Genomic DNA, 22,583 nt, shown 5'->3' on the forward strand with positions numbered 1-22,583 from the left:
ATATCATTGGGTATGTCATATAGGTATGTGGTTACGTGAATCTAATCTACTTTTCAATGTATCTAACACCATCAGCTTTGGAATGAAACATATAGACTCAATAGTGTAGTGATGGAATACTTATCTCATGAGATGCACAGAGAAGAAGGTATTCCTTGATGGCTAACACCACTCCATCTAAGAACTCGGGGAACATGGTTTGTGTTTTCTCTTCACAGTAATTATGAATAAATACAAGTGAATCCAATGAGTAAAATTTGCTTCATGAGGCTGTGAAGAACATGTTTGTATTTGGGAATCGGTTCTTCTCACTTTATCATAATCTTTGTCATATGCATCACGATTCATCCATGCTTGCCATTGTCCTCACTTTCACCATTGATATACAAACACATGCGTGCAAAAACTGAAATTTGTGACCTTATGGTACTTTGAACGACAATAGAACCATCAAACTTAAGCTGCATTGTATCAAACTAAAAACATCAAGTAAAATGAAGCCTCTTTACATGGGTGCTTGTTGAGAGAAAATCCGATGAGCTTGGCAATCATCAAAATCAAGGAGCAATCTATGGGCAGATACAATCAAAGCGCAATTGGATGAAATATCTGGTAACCGAATTAGGCATAACCCAAAGGAGATGAGAATTAGGAATGGGTAAGCAAATAAAGACAGATTAAAGCAGCTCCTGTTTTTTATTTTTTTACTGAGCCACATGTGGGTAAAAGTTATGGATGAGATAAATTGATATGATAAAATGGAGAATGGAAGCTATCGATTCTCATCTGAAGAAGGAAAGGATGCTCCTCTTACACAGCCCTTTCCTGGAGCTCTGCTCCTACCACCATCGCCATCACCATCTTCATCTCCATCTTCGTCTTCATCACCACCACCATGTGGGTGCTATCAGAAGGACTTCTCCCCTGCACCACACGAATCTCCATATCCAAAAGCAAAGCTCTAGGTCTCTGCTCTTTCCACCCCGTCTCTGTCAGAAAGGCAAGGAGCCACGCGCACACGCTTCTCCTCCCCCAACTGAAGAGGTACACAGCACAAATAACAATTTCTCGACCTCTTTTTGAAATTTGAAGGACATGGTCAAAAGACATATTCTCACAGTATTCGCACAATGTTAAATTTGGAGAAAAGGTTGTTAATTTGACCTCTTCTTTCATGTGTGAGTGAGTGAGTGTGTGTGTGTGTGCACTGCACCTTTTCTATGTACAGGTGTGTGAGTATGTCTGTGGATATAGCGTATGTAGGTTTAGGTATGTACATACGTGTATATGTATGTATATGTATCTATGTATGTGTGTATGTATGATTTATGTTTTGTTTTTAGACATGAAGAATCCCTAAACCAGAATTAAAGACCGCAGTTTTCAAAAATTCATATATATGAAAAAGTTCAGTTCTTTTACCATTCCCTTATATCAAATCGGGGGCAATTTGTATATTAGGATGTGATCAATGATGAGGAGCTTGATGATGATGAACTGGATGCTCTATTCGAGGAGCACGGGGAAGTAGTGGTTGCTGATCCCAACCCAAAGCCAACCTCTGCTGATGCCGATGATGATGCCAATAGTTTGGCACGTAAGGAATACACAAACAAACCAGTATAGATATAGATATGTCATTTCTGTTTGCTTATACTGTCCAATGACTGTGTTTTCATTTTCTATGTCAAAAGTCTATTGTTCATTTGCTAGTAAAAGGCCATAAATCATGATATCTTGTCCTTGAGTCTTAAATTGTGATGTGTTAATGTTGGGGGAAAACATGGGAGTATGTACCAGAATATCCCTTTTTTCAAATATTACTAGAATACACCCATTAAATGCAAAACGCAACACAAATCCAAAAAACTGGTGATTTTTGAGTCTTAGGGTTACTCTGGTAAATATCAAAAAACTTAAGGGTGCTCTGTTCAATATATAATAATAATAACAGGGTATATATCTTGGTATCTCGCCCTCTATTGTATATTATCATTAGGTGATAAAATCATGACGTACTTGTCATCTTTACAAAGTTTTGTTGTTCCTTTCTCCAGTTGCAGTTGCCCTTGCAGAGGCAGCAAATGATGGAAAGGGGGCTGACATATTAGTCCTTCATGTCAAACCCCTGATCTATTGGACACGATTTTTTGTCATTGCAACTGCTTTCTCCCGTCCTCAATTGGCAGCAATAAAGTATGCAATGAATGTCTTTCCTATGCATTCCAGATTTTATATCATGGAAAAATAATTTGTTTAGTATCTACTTCCACTTTCCTGTTTTTCTTACCTGTTGATAGTTAAAAAGTTTGAATTAGAAGGAAGAAATTAAAAACCTTACAGTTACCATTCAATGGAGGGTAATAGCTTTAGGGAGTTATTCTGAAAATGTTTTTCTATTGATTGCCTGCTTTAATAATGAGCAGCAAGAGGATGCGAGATATTGGAGAAGAAAGGTTCAAGGTTATTCCTCGAGGTGACACAAAACCCAATGCTTGGACACTGCTTGACTATGGTATGTGAGTGTTGCTCGTATATGACTGTATCTATATACATGCATATGTGAATGTGTATGTCAATATGTATGTACACACATAAACATGTATGTATATGTGTGTTGTATATATATTTATGTAGTAGTATGAGTTGTGTATGCATTATGGATATATGTTGTTGTCCATCAACCACAATGTATATCCCCCACCCAGCCTTCATATATCTAAAATATTCCTAATATTGTTTTGTTTGTTTTTCAGGGGATGTGGTAGTGCATGTATTCCTACCGAAAGAGAGAGCCTTCTATAACCTGGAGGAATTTTATGCAAATGCCACATCAGTGGAGCTTCCTTTTAAATCGGAAACGGCTCCATGAATTTTGCACTTGAAGCCATCGTTATATAAAGGAAGATTGTGGAGAATATTATCACAATCACTACATGCCAATGAAGAGGTCCATTGTCTCACAAACTTCATGATGCATCAAACCATGCAAAACAGGAAAGAAGCTCGAAAGTGAGAGAGATAGCTTTTGAAGTGTTTTGGAAAATATCGGGTAAAAACTCCGAAATGTTGGTCCGCGTTCAGTAACCTTATGAGTGCTTGTGAGGTGAAATTGGGTTGCTAGCATGTAACTTCTCTTAACTTGAGATTAAGTCTCTTAATACAAGGAGTGAGGTCTAGATCAGTATAACACTTACCAATTTATAATTAAACCAGATGATTAAATTATTTTCACTTTTTCTATTATTTCCAACTATATTTGAATGTATATTTGTGAATAGCTGATCAATTACGTTTTCAATGGTTAAGGTAGAAGAGCCATTCGAAATAAATATCAAGGTGCATAGAATCATCATTCTTTAGCTGTTATATTATTACCTATAGTCTCTTCTAAATATAAGTGCAAACTACATGATCAATGGTATAACCATTTTTTGATAGTCTTGTGGATCAAATTTGTAAAATTTGAGCGTCCATGCTGTTTGAAGGACATTGTTTTTTCATGCATGTTGCTATGTAGATTTATTGTTATAGATTTCGGTTAATCCAAAAGAACATCTTATACAAAAACATATTTTGGCAAAGATGGTGGAACACGTGGTATCATTACAGTGGGAATGACGTTGTCTCATTACAACCCATCATGACTAGACTCTGCTTCTAATGCAAATACACTGCTGAATATAATGGTATGGTATTTCTTCTATCGATTTCAGTAGTATACTTAGAACAATCTATTTTCATAACCTAATGAAGTAAAAGATACCTAGTGTACTTAGCAGCACCCTATGTATACAAGGTGCCTGAAGGTACACAAGTAATATGAGCCATATGCCATTTTTACTGATACACAGGAAGGGGGTGGCGTGGGGCAGCCTATACTAGATAAAAAACCATTCTCACTAGGTTGTTTTCATAGGGAAGCACCAACCTATCTAGATACTTGCTTCGCATAAGTTGGGAGAATCAAGAGTTCGAAGTCAAGTTAATTCAATTGAAAAGAGACATTAGAAAAGTCAACCAATCTTTTAACACCAGCTATTGAAATCAGATCCAATTCCAATATCTTCAAAGTTTCTTCTATCATAGACTAATGAAGCTTCTAATCGCATAATCCAAATCCAAAGCATGATTCAAATTCAGTACAAAAGACTTATCTGTTTAAAAAAAGTCCGCTAAATCCATTACAAAGTTACTACCTTTTTTTTAAATAACTATTTCTTGTTCACCACCACCATAAGAATATATAGAATGGGAAAGATGCAAAGCACAAAACCCCCACCATACGAATATAGAATAACCCTTACCATTTTGTTTGATTACAGGGCCTATTACGTATACAATTATTCATCCATAAAGAATATAGAATGGGAAAGATGCAAAGACAAAACCACCACCATACGAATATAGAATAACCCTTACCATTTTGTTTGATTACAGGGCCTATTACATATACAATTATTCATCCATAAATAAGCCTTTCGAAACACAGAGGGAAGCAACTGCAAACAAGAGTGAGCTCAACATCACATCCATTTTCAAAGTGAACATTCATCAACTGTTGTTTTCTTTACATTGCAAAATCTAATGAGATAAAATGATTTCAGTGTACATAAAGTGTGTAAGAGTAAGAATTTGGTGATAATGGTCATTCCTGCCTAATTTTTGATTGGATAAAGTGAGCTTGAAACTCGAGAACAGTATACGGATTTTCGGGCACAAGTTGCCAAATCATCAGGAAAAATATCATTTCCAAATCAGAATGATAGAGGAGGCATTAATCAAGTTCTTCATCTTGCCTCTGCACTCAAAAGGCCTTTATGCGGATTTCCTTGGGCTTATAATTGAAGCTTGTGGTTCCACATTTCCGGTAATGGTCATCTCTTCAAGAGTCTTTCTCTCGTCTTTTGTAAAATACGTTAACCCCATTCTCTATCATCTTCTTGATGTTTCTCATGAGAAACTCTGTATCTTTTAAAAACACAATCGTCCCACTCTCATCTTGAACTCGAACATCTTTTATCATTAGAAAAATTGTAAACGTCACGTCAGCAACGCATAAACCTTCGTCGACACCTATATGAACCCAACTCTTCATATTCCGCTTTGGTGACAGAGCAGCTCTCAAAATCTGGCCTTGCTGCAAGCATGGAACCCCCTCTCCAAGGTGCCAAGATAGGACTAACAAGGAAACATAATTAAACCTTACATTCGTGAGAACACATTGAGAAACCACAATATCTTCTTATAATTAAAAATAAACTTTCAGCATTTCTCAACGACTTCCTAAAATACATGTATCTAAAAGATGGACTAGAGTTTACTCATCAACAGCAAGCACATTTAACTTGTATTCTGTTGGGACAAGAGGTCGAAGTTCCATCTCCCTGTAAATCAACAAAATACAATCTCAAATTGTGCATAAAGTTATCAACATCATTAATTCATACAACCATTAGTAAGAGTCAAAAAGAAGGTTAGAGATAGGCCAATTAGCACCATGATTTTCTATGTGCGGTCTAAAGACCATTCACAAGAGTTTATTGTTATATTACGAAGGGCAAGTTACCATCTTGGATTAACTTCCACTTTTCCTGTAGCTGTGGTTTGCACAAGCTGTCCTCATGTACACACCTCTATAGAAAGGTATAATCTTATGGGATGCAATTAAGCCTCTATGAACCAATTGGCCTCTAAGTAAGCCGTCAATTTTATCACCCTTTGATGATTTTTTTTCCATACTTTACATTATTAAGGTCATGGTCCTGAAATCAATTCACCATTTATAAGTTCTTTTTACTTTCATATTATTATCATTCCAAACATCGGCCAGAAAAAGTTTGGCAGTATTCATGGTACATGCATAATAAAGTTGAACTATATATATGTATTTGGAATATATGGTCCTACAATCTTTCTTTGAATCCCGGAAATTTTGTAGTTCCTCCTGTCAATACAAGGCTGCACAAAAAACAAAAACCAAGAGTTCAAAGGTCATTTCACAAAGAAAACAGGTTATCTAAAGCTACATTCATTGTTGCAATAAAGAAATCTCACCTGGAATAAAGGAATGGGTGTAGATCAGGATGACATGATGAAACTGCTCTGGTTATGCATTCTGCAAGCCCAGCTTGATTTATGCCTGGATTTTTGTTTTCATATTAAACTAGTATTTAATAACCATTAAAATTACACATCAAGAATGTCCCAATGAAAAATCAGTAGAAAAAGCTTCGTTTTACCAAGATCTGGTGGATGGAATAACATCTCAGGTACCAAGAACCTTTCATTTGTCACCGTCAACTCCTGAAAAAACGAAAAGTTTACAGCACTATTATTTAAGAAAGAACCATCAAAGATTATGGTGTCTGGATAACTGTGACTAAAAGAAATTATTGTATTGGATTTGATTGGATCGTACTGTATTGCCACCATTCATCCAAGTTCTGGCTTACCTGAATGATATCCTTGGCAATAGATGGTGTTTTTTCCATAGCTACAGGTACTGTTTCCTCTATTATTTGATTTGGTGGTGCCACTCCATTGTTTTCTGTTACATGTCTGTATGCTGCTCGGACAGTATCAAGGTCCTTTACCACACCTCTCTTATGATGAATCCCATCTGGAAGCACATAATCGCAACGAATATAATTCTCCTTCCCAGGTTTCCTGAACAAAAAAGCCAATTAGCACTTTTCTATTCTTCTGGTCCTCACAACAACGATTTCTTTATAGCTGGAGATTTATTTCTTTAAGATTTTTAGATATCTTTGAAAAATAATATAAATGAATGTCTCGGTTTAACTGAAAGAAAATATATAACACACTTAACATTTGAATGCTTCAAAACATTTCCAATTTAGGGTAGATAAACTAGGTAGGCCAAAACTAGAGAAAAATGGCGCGGAAAAATAGAAAAACTCATCACTTTGTGAATCCATTTCTTGATTCAAGGAAAGAGCTGTTTTTGCTGGGGGAAAGAGGCTAGAAACAATCATTTCTATCAGAAGAAAGAAACGGCATCTAGGAAATTTTAACTCAACTCCAAACTGAGTAGTATATTGACATTACATCTAAAAACATTAATTCTATATAGATAAGTGAATTTGAAATTTTTTGAGGGCCCATATCCAGAATTTAGAAGTTCAGATTGAATGCAAAGAGCCTGATAAGAACTTGAAAGTTGTGCGAAAGAATTGCTCATTCAAGGTTGCAAATCCCTATATATAAAAAACTTATTATGTCTAGATGATTCAAGGTAAAAGAAGAGAATTTAAAAAGATCATGATTAGAGCGAGACCTAGCAGTTAGTGACATTTCAGAGAGTATAAGTACTGTATATATATTTTTCAGGATCAAATGCACTAGTGAGATTTTCCAAAGTTTGTATAATTTGCCCACATCGAAAAACGATTTCTAGGAAAAGGAAGTCCTTACCTTGCAATTTCCATGTCCGAAGCGACATCCAGAGATGTGTAGCAGAGCTTCTCTTTGACATCCTCCATGATCCAGGTCTCATCTAGCATGTTAATGGTTCTATAAGAAACAAGCTCTTTCAAGTAGTTAGTGAGTGCTTTCCCACCGAGATCAATCCTCTTCACACCCGCATTACAGGTGAAGCCATTGAAAACAGGCGCAGCATGAGTGAAAGAGAAGCCACAATCTACAACAAGGCTACACCCTGACCTGGCGAGCATACTTTCTGGGAATCGGGTTTGCATGTAGAGATGTGTGAGTGAAGGCGCATCGGCAACAAAGAGCGATCGGAACCCTAGGTCTTCAAACACAAGCTCGTCGGTGATCTTTTGTATGGAGGGTAGGGTGAACAAGGGTTCAACAAGCAGGAGAGATGATTCTGTGGGTTGAACATTGAGCAAAGTTTTGAGGGTTCGGTCCCATATCTCTTTCTGGAGGTCGGGATTGATGAGATAGCCTCGATCCATAGGGCGTCGGATGCCAAGCCGTTGCAACTCCTCGCAACGTGTGATCTGGTCAGCGACAAGCCATCTGCGACCACTCTGAGGTCGAGCCACGCAATTGGGCACTACTGCTTCTGGATCATCTCTCCCTGCAAACCCTGCTTTGCACCATCCTGCCCCATTGTCTATGACCACTATCGACTTCGATGAGCTTTTCAATCCAAACCTTCCTCCTCTTCTCTTCATGCTTCCATCTCTTCTTCTTCTTCGACTTCTTCGTGCTTCCTCTTCCTCTTCGAGTTCTTCCTCGTCTTCATCTTCGAGTTCTTCATGATCATCTCTGTCACTCCCATGGACTTGGCCCATCGTGGGTAGGACACCCGAGTGGATGGAGTTAGGAGAGAGCGGTCGTAATGTATATGGCTCTGTAGGTTTTGCAGCACACGATCAGAAGGGATTCTCTGGTTTGTGTGGCCCCTGTTTTTTGCCTCTGTTTCTGTCAATCTCAACTTATTCTGTTTGTCGTCTCTGTGACTGTCTGTCTCGATGCTCTCTGTTTCTCGAAAAGGGTCTGCGTCTCTGTCTATAGCTCCGTCTCTGCCTCTGTTTTTTTCTCACGAGGCTATGAGAGAGAGAGAGAGAGAGAGAGAGAGAGAGAAAGAGAGCTCTAGGCCACGGACATGCTCTGTTCCAACATTGTGTGTGTGTGTGTGTGATAGAGAGAGAGAGTGTGTGTGTGTGTGTGTGTAAGAGAGAGAGAGAGTGTGTGTGTGTGTGTGATAGAGAGAGAGAGAGTGTGTGTGTGTGTGTAAGAGAGAGAGAGTGTGTGTGTGTGTGTGTGAGCCCAGATGGATGTAGCTCAGTTGGTAAGGTTGCCAATGGAGACTAGGTGGTCATGGGTTCAACCCCCTACATTCCACAGTGGCATCTAGAGAATTATATGAGAGTATATAGTTGGTAAGGTTGCCCAATGGAGACCAGGTGGTCATGGGTTCAACCCCCTACATTCCCCATGTGGCATCTAGAAAATTATACGAGAGTATATAGTTTGTAAGGTTGCCCAATGGAGACCAGGTGGTATCTCATGGGTTCAACCCCCTACATTCCACAGGTGGCATCTAGAGAATTATATGAGAGTATATAGTTGGTAAGGTTGCCCAATGGAGACCAGGTGGTCATGGGTTCAACCCCCTACATTCCACATTGGCATCTAGAGAATTATATTAGAGTATATGAAGTATATAATAGTGAGGTGAGAAAATTAGGTTTCGAACCCATGACACAATGCTTGTAGTGTTAACAACTTACCACTAGGGTAAGGTAATTACGAGAAAAGAGAGAGAGAGAGAGAGTGTGTGTTTTTGTTTGTTTTATTAGAATCTCTTTGTTCTTGTTATATGTTTCTCCTTGCCTCTCTTTGTTGTGTGTTTGAGTAGCAAAGTAGCGGCAGGCCCTTGCACTTGCTCTCACACTCCTTGCTCGCCTCGCCCATCCACGCTCACGTGCACCCGAAAATAACATCGGACATCGAATCACATCATTGTCGCAACTCCGCATCTCGATGTGGCCATAAGCCAATGTGTCTTGTTCATTGAAACGTCTCCTACCCGTGTTGTGCTCCGTTTTGTTCTAGTAATATTGGTGTGTTTTCGCACATTAGTGTCATGTTCCTAGATCATCTCTCACCTATGTCATTGTATTATATGTTTCGGTAGTTGCAACGTGCCCTTTTCTCGTGGCTCTGATCGAATGTTGATTGGACCGAAAAAAATGTGGCACGGTGAATTCTTACTATACTCAAAAAGTTGTTCTCATAATGTGATCAATTTTGAAGCTTGTCGATGTTTTGAAGGTCCACTAGCTCAATTGGAGCACAATCACAATGCCAATACATACTAGGACCATCTCCCACCCTCTCCAAACTATTAGATTAAAGACAGTAGGTAGATATATCTTAGAGCTAAAACAACATTGAGAGAATAGTCTACAACATGTTAACCATAACTAATATTCACCAACATGTAACCAATGAAAAAATTGAGGGACAGGAGGGGACAATGAGCATGGTTGCACCACTCGGCCTCTCCCTCCCTCGCTAAAGCAAAAAACCAAAGAACAACCAAACGTCCTCGATTACTAGGCCTCAAAGTCACTCGTTGTGCAAAATCAATTAAGAAGATAAGGGAACGTGAGTTACACCGCCTAGAAGCTATGGTTAGGATATCTTTTACAACGGGACCATGAGCCACAACCACATCGAAACCCTTTGATGTCCCGCTCCTTTTTGAGAGACTTGGATGGAAATGAAACTAGGCTTAGCACATAGTCATTTCCTTTATAGAATATGTTACACCATAACATCTTTTATACAATACCATGACTCTTTTATCTATGTTTATTTTATTTTTATTTTCGATGATTGGATACACGTCCCATTTTGTTGTAACCAATTGTCTCGTGGACCAAATTTTGTCTTGAAGATGTTAATACATCTTTCTTTCTTCTTTCATAGAGACTTGATTCACTAATACTACCATCCAAGCACAAACCAATGCAAAATGAGTATACACATGTGATTCAATGTCTTAAAATGTGAGCATGTCACACAATCCAACTAGAGATATATGTATCTGAATGAATGACTTCATAGGGCATTCATTTTAGTTCATTTTTAGCCACAAACATTCACAATATCTAGTATAATCGATTATTCTTGGACACTCATATAACCTTCTCTAATCACATATGACTAAACATTCACACATCTTATATCTCCAAAGTTTTGTATGTTTTAGATATGGGGTTTGATGTAATTCCCTTTTCAAATGTAACTAACTCGTATTATTGGTTGGTTTTTTCCTGCAAATTCCCTACTTGCATTGTACTCTAAAGGCGTAGAGAATTGTACACTTAAGTGGCTTAAGTGATTGAAGTAGAACTCTGTTACTAAAAGGGGCCCATACGAACATTATTTCAACCTTTTCATGAACCACAAGGACATAGTTACTACATCAAGATGCATCTAACGGTGAATCAAACATTGAACATGTGGAGTTGGTTTTTTTCCGCAAATCCCCTACTTACAATGTGCTCTAAAGGCACAGAGAATTGTACACTTAATTGGCTTCGATGAACAAAGTAGAATCCTATTACTAAAAGGTGACCACATGAACATGCGTTCAAGCTTTTCATGAACTATAAGAACATGGTTACTACATCAAGATTTATCTAGCGGTGAATCAATTCTTGAACATGTGGGGGTTGTTCATGGATAATGGTGCCATGGATTCAAGATTCTAGGGAAATTTCCTCTAAAGCATATAATTTAATAGCCATTAATTTCCTAAGTTTTAGTGGGAGTTAGTGACCGTAATAACTTATTTCACCATCTAATCATGACTGGTTATTGATTGATGGTCTAATAGGTCATACACTCAGTAAACTAAGGCTAAGTGCTCCTTGAAAATATTTGATCCCCACTCATTGATGCTATGGTTGAATGTGTGTCCAAGGGTAAGCTGGAAGGAGTCTATAAATTATTATATGAATCCCAACTTTGGATAAAGGTTGAATCTAAGGATAAAAGTGTGGAGTTGGTATTGTATTTTTCATTGTTTTCCTTAAAATAGGGGAGTTATTTGTCTACTTTTTAACAACATATCTCTTAATAAAAATAAGGTTTTTAGGGACTTGTCATCACTACATTTTCAAACTACAAGCTACAAGCTATAAGCATTGCATAATGCCATATTGTTTATATTGCATCATTAGCTATATAGTTTGCAATTCTCACACAAGGTTCCCTAAATCCCAATCTCATACCAAGACAGTTGATTAGTGATCATGCCTAGGTTAGTATTTTTGTTGTACCTAGATTTTAGGTGAGCATGTTTGCCTAAATGGGTTATTTTGGAGGGATTGGTTTGTATCAAGTGATCATACACACTTTTACCTTGCCATTAGTAGCATTGCCAGTCCAAATAGGAACCCAAATTAAACACTATAACAAGGCTATTATTAGCATGTTGTAAAGGATAATAAAAAAGCTCGACAAAATGCGCATAAAATATCACACATCCATTCTAGAAAGCCTTCTCCTGAGTCTTGTAGAAAGGCTCTCTAGTTAGCCATCCATCTACACCACACACACACACAACTAAATGCCAAATGTTGATTCTTCAACTTTGTTTCCTTGTCCTTCTAAATTGGCTAAAAAGCGCACTAAATGATCACGTGCCTTGCCTAGAAATATTGTTCCCAAACCTTGTGGAAGAGTTCTCTTTGGCCATCCATTTGGAACTCTATATTTGTCTCATGTTTGTGTTACCTCACTAGAAGGCACATAGAAAGATTATGTGCAACCTAACTAGACAAATTGTTCCCAAGTCTTGTAATGGTACTTCTACCATTTCATGAGTTCTCCATCTATGTTACACACACACACACACACACACACACACACACACACACACACACACACGCACATACACATACACATACACACGCCATTGTCTCAAAGTTTGTCTTAGCTCACTAGAAGGCACATATAAAGATCACGCACAATCTAAGCAGGAAAGTTGTTCTCAACTCTCATAAAGGGAGTCTTGCGAATCATCCATCTACGATACACGCATGCACAAACACATACAAATACAAATACAAGTACTTATACATATCCATGTCCATGTCCATGTCCACGTCCATGTTCACATACACATACACATACATACAAGTCAGGAATTGCGAGAGGGTAGATGCGTTGTGCGTGGGTGCCGTGTTGGATTTTGTTAGGAGTTAGGGAGGCAGCAGGAAGATGAGGCTCACTCACTTAAAGACAAAGACAAAGGAGGGAAATGAAGGGGGGGGGGGGGGGGGGGAGGTGGACGGAAAGATTTTGCTTCGTTTTTGCGTTTTGCGTTTTGCGTTCTGCGTTCTGCGTTTTGGGCTTTGCGTTTTGGCTTCCTTTTTCAAACCCAGGAGCAGACTATGAACAGTAAATTGACATAAACAGGAGGCCAATTTTGAAATTTCTCAATTAATCTCTCTCTCTCTCTCTCTCTCTCTCTCTCTCTCTCTCTCTCTCTCTCTCTCTCTCTCCCTCCTCCCTTTCTTCGAGCCATCAACAAACTGCGCTTTCTCCCTCTCTCTGATTCCTGCCCTCAGCGCCATCGCCATAGCTCACTCAGCACCCGCAAGCTTCCTTCCTTCCTTCCCTCCTTCTTCTCAGCATTCTTTCAGTCTCTCCTGGAAAAAGGAAAAACAAAAATCATCACCTTCCTTCGTCTCAGGTAATTATCCTCTTCCCTGTTTTTTTAATTTTTCCCCCATCGTTCTGCTCCTAATCAAAGCTTCCCATGCTTCAATGGGAACCAAACACGGGAATTTCCCCCCCCCGCGAATTCGCTCATGATCACTACCTTTTGGAAATCCGTTCCATTCATTTTCTTTAGAATTTCTCTGCCTCTCCATAAACGAATTTAGACCTTTTTGTGATCTGGTCTCGCTTACGGGTGTTTGTAAAATTCCAGTTTATTTCTTCTGAATTGCAGACACCAAAAGTTTTTCGTAAAGAAGGCCTAGATTTAGAGAAAATTCAACCAGAATCAATCGCCGTCATCCTCATCATTCATCCGCATCTACAACGTCACCACCGTCTCCATCTACAATATCTGTGTCTCTCACTCGTTTAAACGGAATAGGCATTTAAAGGTAAATTTTTATTTTCTTTTTATTTTCCAGAATTATTGATGAACAATACTAGGTTTAGATTCAGATAGAATTGAAACAGAACAGGATGTTTCTTCAACTTCAAAACCAGGCTAGGATGGAAAGGAAATCCGTACCAAAGTCTGTGAATGCATCCCCATCATTTGTTTTTCTCATTCGTTTTAACAGACTAGGCCTTTAGGATAAAAATTTCACTTCATTATTCTGAATTATAGGACATGGAAGCTGTTTCGTACGAAAGCTTAGATTTAGATAATTTTAACAAGGAATCTGATGCTGATTCATATCTAAGCATGCCTAGGCTATAGGCATGTAAACAGTTTTCTAGATTACAGAAAATCTCACAAGAATCAGATGTTTGTTCCTCTTCTTCCAGACTGTGTAAAAGAAAAGAGCACCAAAATCGGTTGAGGATTGACAAGAACTGACAAGAAGTAAACATTGATTTATATATGTAAGCTTGGAATCATGAAGAGGAGTAGGGAGGAAAATGGACCAGGATCACAGCCCAAACGCGTTGCATCTTCACGTGGAGATATGTGAGCATCTTTCTTAGCTTAGAATCTTAAAATTTGGAGGTATCCTATTGCATATAAATCTTGCTGATTTTACTGTCTTGCTCTTAGGTCTGGTCCAACATCACAATCACAACGTTTAACCACAGCTGATGCCTTGACTTATCTTCAAGCTGTCAAAGATATCTTTAAAGATAAGAAAGGAAAATATGATGAATTCTTGGAAGTGATGAAAGACTTCAAAGCACTGAGGTCAGCCTTTAAACCTTCGGTTAATGTTTTGTTTAAGATCTCATGTTTTAAATGGTTTTTTAAAGTTTTGTATTGACTGTGAAGAATCGACACTGCTGGAGTGATAGCAAGAGTAAAGGACCTATTCAAAGGTCACCGTGATCTCATACTTGGATTTAATACCTTCCTTCCTAAAGGATATGAAATTACACTCCCTCTTGAAGAAGAAGCTACTAAAAGACAACCGGTCGAATATGGCCAAGCTATCAATTATGTTAATAAAATCAAGGTATGAAAGTCATGCACAATACTCTTCAAATTTGATAGCCATTTACATTAGCTTGAATTTTGTGATACAATTCTTATGAATCCTTTTTATATTGCTGCAGACGAGATTTGAAGAAGAAGAGCAAGTCTACAAAGCATTTCTAGAAATCCTAAACATGTATCGAAAAGGAAACAAATCCATCAGTGAAGTCTATCAGGAGGTGAGATAGTCTTGTATTGCATCCAGAGCAGTGTATTCATTCAGAATGTACATTGCTATATGAATTGGTGCTCGTTTCAGGTTGCATCACTCTTCAAGGATCATCCAGATCTTCTGGAGGAGTTTACTTGTTTTCTTCCAGATTCTAGTGGTATTGGCTCTCACCTCTCAAAAGGAAGTTCTGTGCCTCGCAGAGATGAAAAGAGTTCAGTAGTTAGACATATCAAGGTATATGTATTACTTTTATCACGCGGTCTTGGCTTTTTGAGTGTGCTAACCATTTCTTCGCTTTCTGAGGATAGATCTTTTTTCTTTCCTAATACATCATATTTTGAACAGAGGGAAAAGAGTTTGAATGCTCCTGGTGAAGGGGATGTCACGTCAGACAAAGCTATAGATCGGGAACGACATGACCATATCAGTATGGAACCTGATAAGAGAGAAAGAGACATCAAAGAGGAAAAGGATCTGCAAATGGATCGAGAAGATAAAGATTCAGAACAAGAGGGAGATAAAGATCTTGATGGAATGCAACGACTTCCTAACAAGCGGAAATCAGCTAGGAGGGCTGATGAATTAATTCGCAAGCAGTCCTTGGGAGTAGAAGGAGTAGAAACAACAGTGGGTACGTCTGCTCCTGTGGTTTCAGCAGAAGAAAAGAAAGTTCCGAAGGGTATATCTTTAAGGGGAAAACTCCGAAATACCCCTGATTTTTTCTATATTTCCCTGATTTTTTGTTATTTCCCCAAATGCCGTTGGTCAACCCCATCTTGAGCAAGCATATGTGCTATTTCAAGAAGTTATATGGTCAATTCATCCTCTTTCATCTCTCTCAAGGGTTGACTATGGGCATTTGGGGAAATAAAGAAAAAATCAGGGCATTTTAGATTTTTGTATATCTTTAATTCCGGAATACCTGGTTGTGCTTTTTATTGTGTGAATTCAGCTTACATCAAGTAAATATGTCACAGGACTTCAGAGGAAGCTTGCATTTTTTGAACATGTTAAGAGTAAATTACGAAGTCGAGAGACTTACCAGGAATTTTTGAAGTGCTTAAATTTGTACAGTGAAGAGATAATCACACGTGAACAACTACATAGGCTGGTATGTATAAAACTTATCCTCACAAAGTCATCATCTTCTCTATGCATAGAAAGCAACCATGCAAGGTGTTAGCACTGTTATTTAACTCTTCTCTTAATTGGTAGGCCTGTATCGAGTAGGCACCTACAGCTCAAAGCTGTGGGCATCTATGTAGTATTCAGCTTGTCAATGTTATATAACTATATGAACACAATTTATTATGTATGGTCAATCTGACTTGTCATAGTTTAATGGTGTTCAGGTAATCGGTGTACTGGGCAAATATCCAGAATTAGTTGATGGATTCAACGATTTCTTAGCTCATTGTGAAAGCAATGGTATGGTGATATTTGTTTCACTAGTGTAATGTAAAAGTAGGTGAAACAATTCGAGTCTAAGTCTTACGCTGACCCCAAACACTTTTTGTTTTTTTTTGTATCAGAGGGTTATCTGGCCAATCTTGTCAGCAAAAGTAAGTCTCACATCCAGCTTCATACCTCATAATCACTAGAAAATGATGTTATGTAGTTGATTTTGTTACTGGATTGGATTTTTTCTTTCAATGGTGTAATTTATGTATTTTTTTATTATTCAGAGCTGGGAGATGGTCAGCCCTTGAGACCAAAGGTAGAAAGAGATAGAGAGAAGGAGAGAGAGAGAGAAAAAGAAAGAAGCAAAGAGGATGACAGAGGTGAGCGAGGAAGAGAGGCCGAAAAGGAGAAAGAGAGAGAAAAGCGAGATGTGCCCAGCCACAAGATTTCAATACAAAACAGGGAGAAGTATATGACAAAGCCTATATCTGAATTAGACCTATCAAACTGTGAGCAGTGTACTCCAAGCTATCGGCTTCTACCCAAGAGTGTAAGTTGGTTTTATGTTCTGGTGAAATTTCTGCTTTAGCTTTCTATAGACGATGTCCTGGATCTTCCAGTTGTTCCCTAGTACATCAATGGTTTGTACACAGTACATTTATTGTTCTCTCATATCGCTCACAGTATCCTAAGCCAGTTGTAAGCTATCGGAAGCCTTCATCACGGGGGGTGCTTAATGATTCCTGGGTCTCCGTGACTTCGGGAAGTGAAGACTATTCTTTCAAGCACATGAGGAGAAACCAGTATGAGGAAAGCTTGTTTCGATGTGAAGATGATAGGTATGTTTATGCTTGTAAAAGGTGCCTGTATGCATTGATGTTAATGGTGATGGTCGCATATGGGATTAATTTTTCTCCATCTTTAATTAGGTTTGAGCTGGATATGTTGTTGGAATCTACTGCTGTTACAGCAAAACGTATGGAAGACCTCTTAAAGAAACTCCAGGAAGGAAACATTAAACAAGATGGTCAAGTTCATCTTGATGATTTTTTAACAGGTAATATTTTTAGTTATTTACTTGCTTTGAGGGTCATATGAAAAATACTGATGGAATATCCTTTGGTGCAGCTATCAATATTCGGTGCATTGAGCGCATATACGGTGATCATGGTCTAGATGTCGTTGAACTGCTGCGCAAAAATGCATCTGTAGCACTGCCAGTTATTCTTAATCGCCTTAAACAGAAGCAAGAGGAGTGGCTAAAATGTAAGGAAGACATGAATAAAGTCTGGGCAGAAGTTTATGCTAAAAATTATCACAAATCACTGGACCACCGGAGCTTCTACTTCAAGCAACAAGACAAAAAGAATCTTAGCACCAAAGGTAAATGCTATGCTCATTGGTTTTAAGAATGGCAATGGTATCATCCATTATTCTTTTAACCATCATTATAGTGCAACATTTTTCTCTGTAACAGAAGTTATACACATTTAACTACATGATCTATCTGTTATCCTGAAGAGAGTGGGTTTTGTTACACTTTATGCAATCTCAGTTTTTTTATTTTAGCTGTTTGTGAGGTGTAACTGTGTTGTCATCCATTATTCTTTTAGCCAACGTTATAGTGTTACATTTTTCTCTGTAACAGAAGTTATATTTAACTGCATGATCTGTTGTCCTGAAGAGAATGGATTTCCTTACATTTAGTGCAATTGCAGAGTTATTTATTTATTTTTAGTTATTTGTGAGGTGTAAGTATGTTTTGTTCCTTAGACTTTGAATGCATTTAACAATCTCTTTTGTGCAACAGCACTTTTGGCTGAGATTAAAGAGATCAATGAGAAAAAGAGGAAAGATGATGAGTTTATTCTCTCTAAAGCAGCTGGAAATAGGCAGCCACTTATCCCTGATCTGAGATATGACTATCTTGAGCCTGATGTGAACGAAGACTTGTATCAGATCATCAAATATTCGGCTGATGAGATGTGCCCTACGATGGAACAATCAGATAAAATCATGCGACTCTGGACAGCCTTTATTGAACCTATATTTGGTGTCCCGTCCCGATCCCATGATGCTGAAGACACCGAAGAGGTGTCAAAAGGGAAATCCATGAAAGTTGGAAATGATAGCCTTGCTACTTCCAAACGGGGTTTAACTTTGGATAAGGAAATATACAAGCCTGTAACAAATGATCTCGTAAGAAGAGAGAAAGGTAGCTCAAGTAATGGAGGTGTCTTCAGGGCTGAAGAAAATGCATCAGTTACTTCAGTCACAGATGAAATGAAAACTGATAAATCTGCATCTGTTAGCAATAAAAATGATGCCACATTAGCAATAAAATCTCAACAAGGTTGGTTGTAAATTATGTTGCACAACTTCGTTCAGCTCTAAGGTTTGGTTGGTTTCATTGTATTGCCACTGTCTAATTCATTCTGTTTTATATTTTTGTGCTTTATTTAGTTGCTGCAGTGATCTCATGTTCTGAGAAGTCAAATGAAAAAATCAGAAGAGAACGTGTGTCTTCTCAGGTATATACTATATATCTTCAACTTACTAATGGTCAAACTGAATTATTACAATCATGTGATGCACAATTTCATTTTTACCAAATTCAACTGCAGGATGCAGAGAGAAAGTTAGTTGATTCAAAAAGAGATGGTGAGGAATCAGATAAGGTAGATGGATGCCGGAATTCTCTTAATGGAAAAGTAGAAAGAGAAGAGGGTGAATTGTCTCCCTCACCAGAAGCAGATGAAGGGCTTCCAGAGAACCTTACTTCTGCACCAGTAGTAAAGCAAGAAGGCATCAACCATGGATTTAACGGTCATATAGAAGATGAAGAGATGGAATGTGATGGGAAAACTGAAGGTGAACCGGATGTAGACGAGGATGATGAAGGAGAGGAAAGTACTCCAAAATCAAGTGATGAGAGTGACAATCCATCAGTTGGGGTAGAAGCTTCTGGTTCTGACTCAGCAAATGCAGATGATTCACGAGAAGAACATGATGACGATGAACACGAAGGTAAGAATGAGAGTGAGGGTGAAGCTGATGGCGAAGGAATGGCTGATGTTGAAGGTGAAGGTACATCCTTGGCATCGTCAGAGAAACTGTTGCTCTCATGTATGCCTTTAACAACTCACGCTCCCTCCATTGTTTACAATTTGGCTGCAAACAATGGCTCAACTGTGTTTTACGGGAATGATACATTATATGTGTTGTTTAGACTTCACCAGGTAATTAGTGAGGTAAAAAGGTGCTGTGTTTTTGTGTTATTATCTGCCTCTTGCTTACATTGGGACCGACCGGGTGTGTTGCAGGCACTGTATGAACGCATACATGCTGCCAAAGTCCATGCCATAGCAGCTGAAGAGAAACAAAAAATCCCAAAGGACAATTCTTCTGAGCTCTATCGGAAGTAATATCCTACCCCGTTCTTTCATTTTATATTTTGAAATGTGATTTTTGTGTTTTTGGCAAGACTCAAGTCTAGTATGATTGAATCAGTATTTCCAATATCTCTAGACTAACTTTGTGTGATAGTTTTATCAATCATAGTGTTCTCTTTGGGTTTCAGATTTATGCAAGTCCTCTATAGTCTCTTGGATGGAACTGTTGATAATGTCAAGTTTGAAGATGATTGCCGAGCTATTATTGGGACGCAGTCATATGTTCTTTTTACAATGGATAAGCTGATTTTTAAGTTAGTCAAGCAGGTAAAGAGTTGTACAAATACCATTAGGCCATTTGTGGATTTCGAATGCTCACTGACCATATTGTGTTTTCTGGTCAGCTTCAATCTGTTGCATCTGATGAGATGGCAAACAAACTGCTTGCTTTAAACACTTACGAAAAGTCCCGTGTGTCTGGTTTTCTAGATGCGGTCTATCATGCAAATGCTTCTACACTGTTACAAGATGAAAATATATACAGATTTGAGCATGTAAGCTAATTCCTGTTTTATAAACAGAAGGGAAAACACCAAAATGCTCTTAACTTTCTGGCTATTTACCAGAATACCCCTAGTTTCAAAATTACCAGAATATACCTCTAGTACCAAATTTACTGCTACAGAGGGGTATTCTGGTAAGGACCCAGGAAGTTATGGCTATTTTCGATTATTTTGCCCTGAAGCAGCTTTTCTCGATTGCCCTTAATTGCTTTGATGGATTTTCAGAGATCAAATCCAAGCCAGGTGTTCATCCAGCTAATGGAAGGTGGTGCAGAGAAGATGGAAGCTTCTCCCAATACCATAGAATACACATTTTTCAACTACCTCAATGAGTTCTTATATGAAACTTCTGATTCACAGAAGCAGCAATCTCCAATTTTCTTGAAAAGGCAAGACTCTAAAAATACAAGATTACATGGACCCACTTTTAGGATATTGGGTACAAGTACTTTACCGGAAGTGTATATAAACTGTTATGGATTAGCATGACTTAAAGTGGTTTTCATTTTGTCCAAACAGAAACAAACCGCTCAGCGAAGATGATGAGCAAATGGCACTTGTCAGGACTATGCGTAATATGTTCATTGCCAATGGCTTGGATTGCAAAGTATCTTGCAAAACATACAGGGTATGGTATCTTCAAACTTGTATTATGTGAATGAAACTTCAGTTTCTTGTATTTGTGTAGAAATGGGTTACGTCTAATCTGACTATGTAGTGCACTTTTATGCTGTGAAGGTCTCTTATGTTCTAGACACAGAGGACATACTTTTTCGCAAGGCTAGAAAAAAAGGTGATAGTGATAGCAAGAAGAGAAAAGGAGGCGGTGATATTCTTTCTGATAGCCCCAGCAGCAGGAGAGTACGGAAATTCCATAGATGGATTGATGGCCAATATTATCAGAAGAAGGACAGGTAAAAACATTATTATGCATCTGCTAAGTCTACTTGTGTATTGGTTTGCTTACATACAAAAAGTGTTATTATGCAAATAGATTGTTTGCTTGATGCATGTGTGTTGCTGGAACTTCAAGAAAGAAAGATGATATACACATTACATCAAGAGAATATTTAACCACAACCCTTACCAATTTACAGTTGTTAGAATCCATTATGGTCCTGTCAATAGCAATATTAATTTTAGAATTATGGTCAATTACATCTGAATCAGAGAGAGGAGAAGCCTTTTTTGAGCATGGATTATATTTTGAAGCAATATTATTTATAGAATTATAGGGTCCAATTAGACAAGGAATCATTTATCACTATTGGCAGAAAACAATACTCTAACCATGCACATACTACACTGATATGTTTTGTTGTACAGTAGCATTCCTTTGTTCATTGATGAATTGATGCAATTATCTTTTCCAAAGAATTCACATATGTCTGATATTTTCTTTGCACAGATGACACGTTGGCTGTAGCATTATTATGTATAAAGCTTTGTTGAAGCCTTTTAGCATTGAGCAGATCTTGGTGTATAGCGAAGTTGAAATTTGGTGACATGTCAAGTTGGAAGTTGAGTTATTAAGTCATTACATTCCCAATGCCTTCATTATTGTAAACCTTTTATCAGTTGCTTTCTGAGCATATTTGCTTTCATAGAAATGAAGGCAGTGAAGCTAATGCATATATATGATGATGCTAACATGCTCACATCCAAATAAAGGCTTGATATGGTTTATGTAATGCTTCCACGTTGTAATTTTAAGAAATCTTGGGAGGTTTCTTTAGTTGATTATCGTCCTATTTTGTGTGACTATATTCTTTGGCTTGAATAAGAGGCTGAAATGAAATATGACTTTTCTACATGTCTTTCAGTTTAAATGGTCACAGACAATGCCATTTCTAAAACATCATCACAGAGCTGTCATTGCATTTAATGACATCAATAACCATGTAATCGCAAGTCAACCCATGCGTCACAAAATTGAGTTTAGTAACATGGTGTATAATCAGGAACAAAAAACACGAGATATTATGCAAGACCAAACATGAACTCCAGCACCCTGATATATCCAAACTTCGCATAGCTCTGCAATAGTTTTAAGTTTGCTTGAGTTATTATGCAAGGCCAAACAAGAATTGAAGCATCCTGATATATACAAACTTTGTATAGCTCAGTGATAGTTTCAATTTTGTTTTTGCGCTTATAAACTTTTTGATGAAGTTTGGTTGAAACCTTCAGCTGCAGTGTGATAGTATTAACCTATTTAGTAGATAACACATGACACATGCGTGAATGTTGTTGAACACTACCTATTTCACATAATGTAGGTTTGCACTTTCTTATGTTATTGAATGGAACATAGATATAAGGTGCTTGTAGAATGTATATAATTTTGGTGCTAC

At 37.9% G+C, this 22,583-nt stretch overlaps 3 protein-coding genes across 7 annotated transcripts; 2 read left to right on the forward strand and 1 right to left on the reverse strand.

Moving 5' to 3' along the window:
• The first annotated feature begins 750 nt into the window (after window positions 1–750).
• LOC147864640 (Lojap-related protein) lies at window positions 751–3,230 on the forward strand. The gene is made up of 5 exons (XM_087318808.1): window positions 751–1,044; window positions 1,462–1,597; window positions 2,058–2,196; window positions 2,427–2,515; window positions 2,757–3,230. The coding sequence occupies exons 1-5, from the start codon at window positions 751–753 to the stop codon at window positions 2,870–2,872; spliced, it is 774 nt and encodes a 257-aa protein (XP_087174934.1). The 3' UTR covers window positions 2,873–3,230.
• Window positions 3,231–4,550: 1,320 nt separating this feature from the next.
• ARP6 (actin-related protein 6) lies at window positions 4,551–8,363 on the reverse strand. Its single transcript, XM_087318750.1, has 7 exons — window positions 7,438–8,363; window positions 6,456–6,669; window positions 6,243–6,306; window positions 6,058–6,142; window positions 5,911–5,961; window positions 5,325–5,387; window positions 4,551–5,181 (listed from the first exon to the last, which is right to left on the reverse strand). Exons 1-7 carry the CDS (start codon window positions 8,283–8,285, stop codon window positions 5,049–5,051), a joined length of 1,458 nt encoding a protein of 485 aa, XP_087174876.1. The 5' UTR covers window positions 8,286–8,363; the 3' UTR covers window positions 4,551–5,048.
• A 4,682-nt stretch (window positions 8,364–13,045) lies between these two features.
• Window positions 13,046–21,969, forward strand: LOC147864642 (paired amphipathic helix protein Sin3-like 4). 5 transcript variants are annotated; one of them, XM_087318754.1, is made up of 25 exons: window positions 13,046–13,207; window positions 13,469–13,628; window positions 14,023–14,185; window positions 14,273–14,413; window positions 14,498–14,681; window positions 14,782–14,880; window positions 14,961–15,107; window positions 15,219–15,552; window positions 15,851–15,984; window positions 16,226–16,301; window positions 16,406–16,435; window positions 16,559–16,824; window positions 16,959–17,113; window positions 17,204–17,331; window positions 17,403–17,657; window positions 18,085–18,627; window positions 18,738–18,805; window positions 18,899–19,513; window positions 19,598–19,695; window positions 19,855–19,993; window positions 20,071–20,220; window positions 20,455–20,618; window positions 20,749–20,857; window positions 20,968–21,143; window positions 21,638–21,969. In XM_087318754.1, the coding sequence occupies exons 3-25, from the start codon at window positions 14,115–14,117 to the stop codon at window positions 21,639–21,641; spliced, it is 4,086 nt and encodes a 1,361-aa protein (XP_087174880.1). In that variant the 5' UTR covers window positions 13,046–13,207; window positions 13,469–13,628; window positions 14,023–14,114; the 3' UTR covers window positions 21,642–21,969. The 5 variants fall into 5 exon arrangements, with proteins under 5 accessions (XP_087174880.1, XP_087174877.1, XP_087174881.1 ...); XM_087318751.1 differs by having other exon boundaries at window positions 18,738–19,513; XM_087318755.1 differs by lacking the exon at window positions 21,638–21,969 and having other exon boundaries at window positions 20,968–21,147.
• The last annotated feature ends 614 nt before the right edge of the window (window positions 21,970–22,583 follow it).

The sequence above is a fragment of the Azolla caroliniana genome, unplaced genomic scaffold (assembly GCF_043228905.1).
Source record: "Azolla caroliniana isolate FFs.n. ecotype wild unplaced genomic scaffold, voAzoCaro1.0.p SCAF_4, whole genome shotgun sequence".
Classification (NCBI taxonomy): Eukaryota; Viridiplantae; Streptophyta; class Polypodiopsida; order Salviniales; family Salviniaceae; genus Azolla; species Azolla caroliniana.